At 40.7% G+C, this 13554-nt stretch overlaps 1 protein-coding gene across 4 annotated transcripts in view; it reads left to right on the plus strand.

The window, feature by feature from the left end:
- Positions 1–13554, plus strand: part of cpeb4b (cytoplasmic polyadenylation element binding protein 4b) — a 44581-nt gene that overhangs the window by 9228 nt on the left and 21799 nt on the right. For 2 of the 4 annotated variants that reach the window (XM_089017827.1, XM_089017828.1), the window contains exons 3-4: positions 5540–5630; positions 10665–10715. In XM_089017827.1, coding sequence (XP_088873953.1) covers positions 5540–5630; positions 10665–10715 — 142 coding nt within the window. The remainder of the gene's footprint in view (positions 1–5539; positions 5631–10664; positions 10716–13554) is intronic. The other 2 variants (XM_089017829.1, XM_089017831.1) reach the window with 1 other exon arrangement.

The raw sequence follows: 13554 nt of genomic DNA on the forward strand, positions 1-13554 counted from the left end.
GCTCTGTCAGGCTCTAGACTGCATCCATATAAGGAGACGCTTTGCCATTATCTTGATGAAAATAGAGTCTGCATATTCTTTAGAAAGGCCCCCAGGCCCCCATTCCTCTACTTTTGGCCGAATGCACTAAAAGAACAAAAAATAATAATAATTCAAAATAGTGTAAAAGTGATACACATTGAGGGCTTTATTGTTGTTCAGTTCAAACCTACAAAACAACCAAACAAATGATCTAGTCAATATTTTAAACTACATTTTAAGCATTCATGAACAATCATACAATCATAAAAGTACACTTGCCACATCCATGGTCATAAAAATGATAAAATAAATCAATTTTTATGCAACATTAACAAATGTCACGACTCAGCAAGCGATCAATCAAATTCAGCACTGGTTGCTCAAGTCAGCAGGGGACGACTCACTTGCCTGTTTTTCAAAGATCTTAACAATATAAGGCTTTTAACCACGCTTCGGTTTTATGTGATGGGTTTCAACGTTTGTTAAATGTCGCAGCAAGCGAGCTCTGATGTCACATGCTAATATTAGCATGCGACTCCTGTGCTTGCAGCATGATGACACTGACATCAACGCCCAACCGTACATTTTCTAATGCGCTTCTCTTCACAAGCATCTTGGGCGTGCTGTGACGCCTATCCCAGCTGTCTTGCTGCATGCAGTATAGGCGGGGTACACCCGGAACCGGTTGCTAGCCAATCTCAGGGCAAACAGAGACGAAAAACCGTTTGCTCTCACACCTTTAGGTTTAGATTAGCAAGTGATGTTTAAAGATGTTCACACTGAACACACTGCCATTCCTGAATTCCATCGGGAATTGAAAAAGTGTGACGTGGAGCGCCATTCCCGAATTTGTTCGAGTTTTGTTATTTCTTTCAAGGGGTGCCGATAAAGCGCTGGTCAGACCTCTGGCAATGGTTTTTTTCCCTTACACAAGGCGGCAACATTTGCCTTTTGCCCATGTTCACACTTTGTTACAGCTTCAGTATGTATGCTTGGTGTTGTATTTTGTACAACCACCCCCGTCCGTATCAAGTTCAGATAACTCCAGATAACCATCTGACTTAGGAATTAACTCTTTTCTGATGAAACAAGAGAGCCTATGGTTTCTGTATTGACTGTTTATGTAGTCCTAAAACTGAATATTCTGTGGGTCCTGAAATTTGAGTCAAAATGTCAAAAACACTAGCACTGGAGTGCACACATTTTTGCCCATCATCTGGCAGTGAATGAGCTAATATGTAGGGTGGGTGTCACAACCTGTCAGCCGGTGGCCAGCTAGCATTTCCCTAGCGTTGGTAACTCACATAGCTCATTCTTTTGCCTGAAAAATGCCAGAACATGATTATATAAATTAGCCCTATGCATTTGAAATATCATAAATGACTCCCATCTTCTGTTGGGCATTTACTGTTCCTTATCTGACACAGCTAGGCAGTCAGCAGCTAGCTTGCAAATAGTGGTGAGTGCTAGCGACTCCCAGCCCTTGCCTGCGCCTGGAGCGTGGTGACATTTGTATTTATTGCAACTGAGGCATATTTTTCTTTGAAAATGTCTCACGCAGCTCATTTCTTTATAACCAGTTGTCAGCCGGCGCTAGCGGCAAACATTAGGAGTCATCTCCCATGCCAAGAGGGACAATTCTAGTTTGTCCCTTCAGGTTTTTGAGACATGCACTTCACTTTTTAACTCCAAATTGTCATAACTTTTTCAGCATGTAGTACACCTCCTATTGCCGCTTGAGTGAATTGGACGTTACATTTCGTTAAGCACAAAATGTGGTTTTTCAATTAGCCCACCATCTCACTGCCAAACTTCCTGATTGAAACTGCATCAAGAAGTGGGTAGTGTGCGTATAAAAAATTATTCATTAGAGACAGCTTTTCATCCTTTGAACATGACGTGCACATGCAAATTCTCATGCACGTCTCTACACGCACTAAATCTGACTGAGCCATTAAGCTGCAGAAGCCCGAGGTTTCAGTCATTACCCCCGCTCTTTGTCACGTTGGTACTGAGAGAAATGTTTTTAAACTAATGAGGGGCCTGAGCTGGGCTGCACACAGTACACAGTGTTGCGATCATACAGCTTTGTTGTGCCCTTCGCACACCCTTGACAGATACTCCGAAAACACGTGGCTACAGATGCATAGGCCCTAATTAGGCCACAGCCCCCTGTCTTCTTGATGTGTCCGAACGTAAAAATAAAGAAGACAATGCAGTGACTATGTAGAAGAGGGTCTGAGGTTGGGGTCTTGTGGTACATCGAAGGTCACCCACAGTCCATTCCATGACATCGGTCGACATTTAATTGATTTACAAAAGTGATTTCCCATTCAGTCATCCATTTTCTATGGTGCTTATCCTCATTAGGTTCGGTGAGTGGGGCTGGGTTGGGGGGAAGCTTGTTCCAAATGACTTTAGGCCAGAGGTGGGGCAGATGCCGTACTGTTTTCCAGCCAATCCCAAGGCACGTTTCGTCAAACAGCTCTTTGCATTCACCAATGGACACATTCGGTTTAAATGGATCAAAGCGACATGTTTTTTTGGAATGCGGGAGTAAACTGAAGCATTTGGAGAAAATCCAAACCAGCGCAGAGAGAACATGCAAGCTCTAAACCGGCAGGCCTGAGCCTCGTCAAATTTCTCACACAATCTTAAAACACACGCCAATGCTGGACAAACTACTTGGAGGTAGCACTGTTTTTAGTTCACATCGTTGCATACAATGAAGTCATATCAACATAATCCCTTGGTAATCCCCAAGCAATGAAAGGGTTGTGTTACTCTTACTCTCATTGCCCCCCTCTCCATCTCCCCACGAGTGCACACATGCACAACAATCCCAACATTCAGCTAACAATCGCTAATAGGTAGTTTCTGACAGTTTGGGTATTTCATGTCGCAGCAGGGCTTTGAAATAATTTGGCTTGTCGCAGTCATATTCGCAAGCATCAAACACTCAGCTTCCCCTTCCTGCCCCCCCCCCCCCCCCCCCACACAAAGGCAGGCAGGGTGAAAGACCTTTCCTTTGCCTTGTAGCCTTCCCATCTCTCCATCATCCCTTTCTTTCATCTGCCACTGCCTTCTCTGTTTCGGTTTTCCTTTATCCTCTCTGTTGTCGAGGACATGGTTTAGGAACACAATAATACGACGTGAAATGGACAACTTCCTGGATATTTACATGGCGACGATAAGGTCAAAACAATCTCAAACCTGGGAAAATCCTTTGCCAATTTTCAATAATTTGCTACAATACTCATTTTTGGCCTCGTTCTTAACTGCAGGTGACACAAGGGACCCAATAAAAGTAATTGTAAATGTTCTCGTTTGCAATGCATTTACTTATTGTTCACAAAATAAACAAACTTGGTCGACCCACTCTTTGGTTTGTTACAAAAATTAAACCACGTCTTGTATATAACTGGGCGCTAGTTTCAGTTTTTAATGTCAGCTGGCATTTGCTGATGTTTGTTTGGTGAGATAGCGCACTGTGCATCCTTTAAAAAAAAAGCAACATTTTAGTGACTGCTATGAAAAGGCCCCCTTTTAGCTAACGCCAGTCATCTTGAGCCATCTAACCAATTTTCCTTTTGCTGACTAAAAAACTGCAGACTGAATTAGTATAAAGTACAAAAACATAAAGAACATTAAAAAAAAAAGTCGTCGGCCTGTTGACATGACCCTCGGTCATGCGCTGAGATCTGTTTTTGTGACCTCCCCACTCCCAGCACGTGACCTCGCATAAGAGTGAGGTCACAGCGAGCTTTTCTTTCCAAGGTGATTTTGCTTTTGCCGTCGCATTGTTCCGTGTAGAATGTGGCGGCGCCGATGTGCAGCCGGGGTGTGACCGGCATGAATTGAGAACATGCTAACAATGTGCTGGCATTGCAGATTACTTGCAGGTTGGTCAAGTTTACAAAATGTCATCATTGGTTAGATCGTCGTCAGGCTTTTTTTAACCAGAGTGGAATCTGTAAGGTCAAACGCAAAAGAGTTCAAAACTATTCTTCCCCTTTATTTTTAGGGGAGTACACGGGTGTATGTTCTCTGGTCAAATTTTTTTTACCTGGTGATTTTTTTCGTTCTTGGAAATAGAAAAATAAAATAACACTACTGATAGTCAAGCACTGAGTCACAAATCACCATTACACAAATTTTCCATTAAAAATGATCCATTTGATGGTAAGCATCCTTGGTATTGGTTCATATAGCGAACAGCTGAAGCTGGAATAAAGTGCTAACGTGGAAAAATAGGAAATGCTGACTCTGTTGAAGGTAAAAAAACATTGACAGAGGCCATGGCCTGTGCTTTATCGGCACCCAAACAAGAAACAATCAAAACCCGAACAAATTCCAGGAATGGCGCTGTGTCATATTTTCAATTCCCGAATACATTCGTGAATGGCAGCCAATGAGTTAATTTAGTTTTCATTTCAATGTAAATTTATATTTTTATTAAAATTATTATTATTATACAAGCTATTTATTTTCAAGGGTAATCTAAAATGAGTTTGCACTAATTTGAAAGTATTTTGGCACCACTGCCTACGGTGTTGAAACCTGTGACATGGCTCTTTACATTTCGCAAATATTTGCAACTTGCAGGCGGTCTTGTTTTCAAATCCTCGCAAATAACAAGGTTTGACTTCGTTTAAAATGACTTCGAATTTGGCAAAAATTGGTCCTAGTTGTTGCTTCTTTTGGAATCATTTTCTATCGTTGCATTATCAAATACCCTCATTCCTGATAAGATGTGCTAGGGAACACCCTTAAGTTATGAGTTGTGACCAAACAGTCAAACCATCATGACGAAGCAATTTCTAATTACATCACAGGAAAATCACATTTGCAATAAACAGACGGGCGGGCCTGTTGGGAGCAAATGAAGAGGTAGTTAATCGCAAATGTACCTAAACAAATTTGTATTACAGTTTGAATTTGTAAATGGTGAGGTGCAAGAGAGGAGATGAAAAGGCGTGTTTACCACTCTTGTGTGTTTAGGTGGAGTCAAAAGTGAAGTCTTATCAAAGTTTACCTTGCCCTGTACATGACATGATGATAAATAATACAGAAGTCACATTTTTATGAACCTGACAAAGAATGCATGTCGCAAATGTTTGTCTGTTTGATTTCTGATCATGAATTCAGCATATTACACATTCTCTCACTGGCAGATCAATATAATGTTGCGCAAGTCTGGAGAACACTTGCTTGGAGTGTTTTCATGCGTGTTTTGAATGTGTGCACATATCTTGTGCACGCATACCCAAAGAACAATTCTCACCATGGTTGGTATGCGACAGTTTTATTTTATAAAGCTGTCGCTCTAACAACCTTCTCTGCTTCTTTTACTGTCAACCTAAAACAATACTCGACAACACCACAAGATACATGAAGTAACACATTTAACCACAAACAAAAGATATGCACTTGTCGGTCCTGTTCGTAGTGTACGCGAGGTTAATGACTTGAGTTGAGCCTTCATTCTTTTTAAGAATGTCCTTCTTCTCTTGCTTAGGAGCGCACCAGGTCTTTTGACAGTTTCAACATGAACACTCTGGAAAGTTCCCTGATTGACATCATGCGGGCTGAGCAGGACAACCTGAAAGGTAAACACGGGGGCTCCCAGTTATGCAAACGTTGACTATAATCCAGTATTGCACTCATTGTGTGTCACTGACGCAATCATCATGATTAGTTCCCCACCCCAACCCGGTCACCACTTAACCTAGGATAGGAAATTGTTATAATAGGACGCGGGAAAAGGAGTCTAGCTCTTATGCCTGAATTTGAGCAGGAGGTCAGCCATTTTGGTTTGAAGCAACCATTTTGTCAAACGCTCAAGAGCTCACACTTTGAGAAACAGCGACAAGGAGGGAGTGTGCCCCAATAAGCTCCAGTTGGAGTCTCAAATGAGAAGCTTTTTTCATAAAACTGATTTTAGTATTTCAAATATCTGCTATGGAAAATAAAATGAGTGGAACGGTTCATCGCTGATTGCGGTAAATTATTTGTAATCCTCATAATGTACTTTCCTATTTCCATTTCTGGTTTTATGGTTGTCATGAGAGGTACAATCCTCAATTGATCAACAATTGCAGCTTCTCATCAGAAAGCCATGGCCAATATTTTTTGCCAATTTAAAATGTGTCCATTTTCTGCTCTATCCATATAAAATTGTCATTTTTTTTAAAAAAAAGGCATTGGAATTGATATTAAAATAATGATTGGTTACAACCCTCATTACCTCTTTGCGATCTTTCTGTCGTAGTTTCATCAAAAGCCAAAGAAGTAAAACAAACATGAATTTGACACTTCAAAAAACATTTTTTATTTACTTCTGAATCGTATCTTCCCACCCCTTTTTGGGGGCGGTTGAACCCCAATCTGTAACACTTTGCAGATTCCATTGCATATTATTATTTATTCAGTGTTGCTGACACATACTGTCTTTGAAATTGAAAATGAGGATTCAAACCCTTCGCAGCTCATTGAAATTTGGCAAAAAATAACATTCTAACTGACTTGTGTTATTGTATGACTAGAGAGCAACCAGTGACAATTATTGACTGAATGTCGTTATGCAACATAGCAGAAATAGGTTACTGGATGTGTCCCTGTCTTCGAGCACGCCTTGTTTCGTGTTGGAAATGACTGTCATTTTCTACAACTTGGACATAGCCAGTATTGATTTTTAGTATCATGTAACAAGTTCAGGGTATTGCTACTTAGTTCTCAAGGCATGAGTTGTGCAGTTGGAAGGCTTTGTGTGCAACATAGGGGTGTTATTAATGCCAAATAGGTTACGAAACTATCCTTCTGGCAAAAATCTCAATCCTCGTTCTCAGCAAACAATAATGATATTCACCAAACAATAGCCCAGAAACATGCGCAGCTCTTGTTTCACTTGAACAATTCAGAAATGAGCTCCACAAGACATGACACCTTTTATTGATTTGGCCCTCATGCCCCATTTGTGCTTAGCTAGCTCCAGATGTGCTCTAATGTTTCGCTGTCAGAGTTAAAAGTAAATCTTGCCTTAATATAGATGGATCCGGAAATGGGTCCAATGCTCTAAAACTCATAAAGTAGTGCTGTATAAAATGTGGACCTCAAATCGCTATGATGCCCTTTGTCAGGAAAATCACAAGAACTTGTTTAGCTAGTGCTATTGCATTTTACTTGTCATAAAAAGGCAGTGTTCCATTTGTGTTAAAATATATTACGAGTTCTTTATTTTACCCTGACATCCGAGCTACAGATAGCATACAATTAATTAGTTAATTACAGCAATATTAGACTATCGCATCTTTGGCAGTTTTTTTAGCCCACATTTGCATTTTACTTGTCATAAAAGGTTGTGCTTTATTTTGTTAAAATATATTACATGAGTTTTTTATTTTACACTGACCTACAACTTTTAAAGGTTATGGATAGCACACAATTAAGTAATTAATTACAGCAATGTTAGACTATCATATCATATCATTTGGCTGAGCTTTTTTCATGCTAATGCGACATATTTTTTTATTCCAAAATTGCAGCTTCCTGATTATGCAGAATGCCGGTTTAGCCCTTTTGCCAGAGTCATTTTTCTGTGCAAGAGGGGAGTTGGATATCCTGTACTCTCTCCGTGGTTGTTTGTGTGATGATGGATATTTTTTGGAAATGTGGTCGAACAGATCCAGGTTTGATAGGAAATGCTGAGAAAAGGGAGAACATTGAAGAAATAGGGCATGAAAATGATCACTGTAACTTGATATAACCTTGTTTCGCCAACCGATTCAAGTTTTTGGGATGGCGATTTATCTTAATTATGGAACATATTATTTCAAACAATCCCCCCCTCCCATGAGAAATTTTAATCCGCCCAACACCGAGGTCAACCGGTTTCAAGATACCGCTCTACAAACCGTGAAGTACCACTTGGTGTTTAAAATCTGCTCAATTGGGAATATAGCAGAAGCTTGTTTACTCTCATTTTTATCGTCTTGGTTATCTTCAGGCATCCTCTTCACATTTCTCTACGACAGTGTGTCTTTTTTCTCTGCTGCTTTCACATGATGCATCACGCTAGATCCAGCCTCACGGCCTTGTCCCGCACACTATTGCTCAGTTTGGTGTGTGGTTTTTTTTTTCGCAGTGAGGTTCAATGTTATGGCGTTGTAGACAATTTAGCACTTACAAAGTCCTAATAAAGCGACTGAATCTTTTCTTTAAAATAGTGACTCCGGTTTGCTGTGTCATGCTCTCTCACCTTTCTCTGGAAAACCCGAAAAGCAAACCACATGTAAACAAATGTGCATGTCATATTTTGGCACAAAATCGGACGATAACTGTGTACAAAGTTTGAGAAATCAAAGCAGACGGCCCAGAGGGGGGACAAAATGTCGACTGTCGACGTGGCTTTGAATGGCTTCCAGCATTGTCTTGACTGACAGAAAGGATCCCTCTGTTCTTCCGTCCCACCACGCATCCACGCAGATGTACAGCAACATGTTTGTGTGTGCTTGTGCATGCATGTCTTTCAACGGCACTTGTGGAGGGTTCACGCCACGGGCGCACCCCACCCTGTTGACGTGAGTGTTTTTCGTGCTAGACTGCATACCTCTCATCAAAGATTAACATCCAATTGATCAGCTGGGCTTTTATGTTTTTGTATACCACCACGGTTTTATGACACAGAAGATATTGTAGCCTGGAGTAGATCAGCTTCATGAAAAATAATTGTAGTTTCGGCGGCATCCCTTTAAACCAAGGGCGGGCCGTCCTGATTTGGGAAATCTAGGTCTCGTTTTATGCGCCTCATCTACATGCTGCCGGGCGCAATAACCACAATGTGGGGGAGGGACTTGCGGACTTGCATGTGACAGAGGCGTTGGAATGCACCAATCACAGGATACTCGCTTGCCCATACAACAATGGTTGTACTATTTCAGCCTTTTCATCTCATTATCCCCCAGCATTGCAGAAAAGCGGGGCTTGCATAACTTTCAAGCTTGTTTGGCATCACAACATGCGCATTTGAGTTGCGTTGTTTATGAACCTGGCAAACGGGGATAGGACGCCCGCAGAGTAAGAGCTTTAGACAGGCCAATGGAGGTCGACGAGCGATGGGAGAGCCATGGGCCGGTGGCTCACAGATGTAAGCTCTAATGAGATTGATGTGGAGGCAACTGTCAGTACGCTCGTAGCCGTTACCACTCCTAATGAACTCTTCGAAAACAGCCATATTGAAGTCGACAACTTCAGAACAAATTGGCCGCTTTTACCGGAAAGATGTCCTCCGTTTTTTTTGCTGAAGAGCAGTGGAACTTGCAAATTGGAACACAAACTAGTTGGGGTGACTTGTCTTTAAATAATAAGTTTTAAAAATAATATTCCAAATAGGAAATGATATGATGCAAATTGATGACTTCCCATGCTTAATTCATTCACTGCCAGACATGTACAAACATTTGTCCACTCCAGTGCCAGGGCTTTTGCCATTTTCACTCAAATTGCAGGACCCACAGAGTTTTCGGACTACATAAACATTCAATGCAGCGTAAGAAACCACACTCTTCTTTGATCAGAAAAAAAGAGTTAATTCCTAAGTTACATTGTACTAGAGTTATCTGAGCTTGAAATGTGGCGGCTGTACAAAAGGTGAATGCTGCCCCCTCGTGGAAAGGAAAAGCATTGCCAGAGAATGCCATGGCCAGCGCTTTATCGGCACTGAAAAAAGAAAAAACAAAAAACAAAACCAGAACAAATTTGGAAATGGTGCTCTATGTCATAATTTCAATTCCCGAATACATTTGTGAATGGCAGTGAATGAGTGAAAGGCCATATTGTAAGTACATTTTAAAAAACTGTCAAAAATTTAACGGTACACCCAGGACGTGCACAGGTTGGTTTTTCATGCAAGTTACTTGGGTGTTTTTATAGCCTTTGTCACATTGAGTAAGCAGAGTGTGCCATTAATCAAATAAATGTATGTAATTTTTTTTAATTTTATATTAAATATATATTAGATTAAACTTTTTTCATTCATTGAAGATTATAGTCCAGTGCTTCTTATACAGTAAAGTCTCGTTATATCGATATCGGTTATATCGATAGTACTGCTTATTACGATACTATTTCTATGAACGCAAGAAGACAATTTACATGCCGCAGGATCGGATACATCGATAGTCCGGTTATATCGATATTTTTTCCGACTCCCGAGAATATCGATATAACGAGACTTTACTATATATGAAAATACACCATTCATTGGGGGTGTGCCTTATACACCGGAAAATATGGTAATTTTCATTTTATTTATATATATCAGGTGAAAAATCTTTCGTTTTGTTTCATTTCATGAGATTTTGCTAACTACAGTAAAGTCTCGTTATATCGATATTCAAGGGAGTCCGAAAAAATATCGATATAACCGGTACTATCGATATAACGAGACTTTACTGTATATTCAACTAGCATGTCAGTCGTCTTTGTCTTAGTCTTTGTCTTTCAATCGAAAGCTTGAATTGCGAATTTGAATATACCGTCTTGGGACGCTGCCTCCACATTTAAAAGAAATATTCCCTGCGCCCTATTCAGCGCGAGTAGGGGCCACAATGTTAAGTATGACCGTTGTGTGTCTCCCTGTACAGGTCGTCTGGGGTTCCCCCATCCTGGTGGGGACAACCCGCTGCCCCTCAATGGTACGTATGTCAACCAACTCAGGTTTTGGTTTTCATGGGCATGTCGGCATTTGAAATGGATTGGATTGTATTGGCCTTTATTAGTCTCGCAGTAGAGAAATTTAAATTTCACAGCAGCAAAGTGATGAAAGGAAGAAGTAGAAAAACAAAATACAGGAGCTGCTGTAAAGGCAGCCACTCTCGCAGCGCCATCTCAAAGTCAAAACCACAACAATAAAAAATTAATAAATAATATGACAACACAAAAGACACACAGTCTTTTAAGCACTTTCTGCACCCTCTTTGTTGAAGCAGTTCTAGTGAAAGAGGAGAGGATCAAATCGTCCTTTTCACCAGTGAATCAGGTGAAATGTGCATATCTACTACAAGCTAAATGTTAAAAGCAAACACAAAGCTGTAGCATTCATTGATGAAAAGAAATTGTCTCAAATCTCCTGTCCCACGTAAATCCGCTTCAGTTCCAAGCCACAACAGTTCCACATACGCATTGGCGCCCTGTGTAGAAGCTCTCATGAGAAACATTATGGTTCATTTTTGTCTTACATATTTTTTGTAAATTTTCTGCAACCATCAGGGAATTACATAAAAACTGTCATGGCTCCTCACAGGACGATTGTCACTTAAAGGACAACCGACGCCCCAGACAACTTGTGTACATAATTTGTAAAATCACTTCAAATGACTTCTACTGAGCGTATTTTACAAAGATTCCACCGCATATAGCTATATTTTATGTTTTAAGACTCGCACTGAATATTCAGGAAGTCTTGTTTTTGAGTTGGTGACAATTCCTGAAGTGATGTCACGTCAGGAACTCCCCTGACCGAGAAAGCGACACACAATGCATTTTGGGTACTTTGTTTGGTATGAAAACATCATGTTGATCCGTGTCGATGGCGAAATTAGAAGGAAAACACATAACGCGATTGTGACTCGTGTGTTGCACCAAGACTAGTATTTGATACTAGTTGACACAAATTCCCAACAGACATATCAGCCTATTTCCAATGGAGCTTGGGCGCCATCTTGTGCCTTTTCTGGGTTCTACATTGGAGTCCAGATGCCTCAAAATGATAAGGAAGGACTTCTTTAATTGATTGCAAACATTTGCTTTCCTCTTCAGAACTATTTGAATCATATTCATAACTAGATGAGTAACAAGAAAGCATTTTCTCCAAATCTGAAGCCATTGTTTTGATTGTAGAGCAAGGCAAGACGTCCTGGCGTGACGTCACGAACAAGGGGGCGGGACCTTCTGAAACTCGCCATTTCTGAGGTCATTTTGAACTAGTTTTTTGACACTTTGTCATTTTTATTGGTGTTTTGCATTTGACAAAAAATATCAGCCTGTGTGTTTTGGGTATTTTAGATGCTATAAAACGTTTTTCTGATGTCAATTAGGGAAAAAAAATGGTGTCGGTTTTCCTTTAAGCTATGTCGAAAAACCCAAAAGGTGACACTTTTCTCATTTTGCGCTGTTGTAAAGAAAAAAATAAATCAAGCAAGTCATGATAGCTGTCACTCTGCGGTTCAATATTTGGCTACTTCCACACTGCACTTGAAACATCATCCACGTTTTTGCATTCTGGTCTCGGCGATGGGATGTAAACCGGCAATACCAGTCCAGTAGTGTGTTCGCGATCATCTGCTCACGTGGGTGGGTCACATGGTCTCGAGCTGTCATGGAACCCTGAGACAGATGGTGCCGGCAGATAGGCAGGCTGCGTACACCCCTCCCCTCACTCTTATTCCACCCTCCCAATCCCTTTTTGGATTTTTTTTGTTTCTGCATCTTTCCATTCTCCCCTCTCTTGCACATGCTCATCTTTTTATAGAACTCTGATTCGTTTCAATCTGTTTCCTTCTTTTGCTCTCTCTGTCTGTCTTTCTCTCTCTTACCTCCCTCCCTCCCTCTTTGACCTTCCCACAGAGTTAATGTCCATCTGGGTTGGAAAGTTCACTGTGGGAGCTGGGAGATTAGTGCTCATGTGTATTCTGGCCTCTTCATCCTTTCTCGGTTGTGAGTAGTTCTCGATGGCTCGGTGCTGCAATCTCTGCGGCGTGTAACTGGGTCTCATGCCGGTTTAGAGGACGCTATTGTGCTTTCAAAACGGATCTGCTAAGTGCCGTTGCGCCATTGAAGCTCTATAGACGCAAGGTCACGTATCGAGCATCAACTTGATAACCAACATTTTGCAGTGGAACCCACAAGCCATCATTTCGTTTCTCAATCAATGGCATAAGAATGTGTGTCGACACTTTTTTTACTGATAGTGTCTACAAAGTTCAACTAAAACCCTTCATCACCGCTGCTTCCCTGAAAAACCCATATCTGTGTTTTCTTTTCTGTAACATGGTAACATGCCTCAAGATGGCGGCCTTTTTTTATTTTATTGTATTTTTTTCTGGGAGACATTTAAATCTATTTGGGAAAATGCTACTCTGTGATGACAGTACTGAGTTATAAAAATCTTTCCATTTGTCAGGCGTCTTAATTTTTTTTTGATCTACAGTGGTTAACCTCAATTCTACACTTGTTATTTAGTGATGTGAGAATTCTACTTGTAACATGCCGGTGTAAATATTTTATATACCTGACGTAGGTTAGTGTCGTTATGTGAAAACAACAATCAAACAGAGCAACCTGTTAGCCAAGTAGCATATTGGAGTTGATGTGTTCCGCTTTTGAGTTTCCACAGCGTCATCATGAATGATGCATAGATCATTTATCATAATTGGTACATTTTTGATTGGTCTTTTAGTTCATCACTTACAAGTGGATCCATATTGTGTTTGTATCAGATACGAATGATATTGGTTCACATTGTGCAGTCGGCAT

This window comes from Hippocampus bargibanti, linkage group LG16 (genome assembly GCF_051943395.1).
Source record: "Hippocampus bargibanti isolate YZ-2025 linkage group LG16, ASM5194339v1, whole genome shotgun sequence".
Classification (NCBI taxonomy): Eukaryota; Metazoa; Chordata; class Actinopteri; order Syngnathiformes; family Syngnathidae; genus Hippocampus; species Hippocampus bargibanti.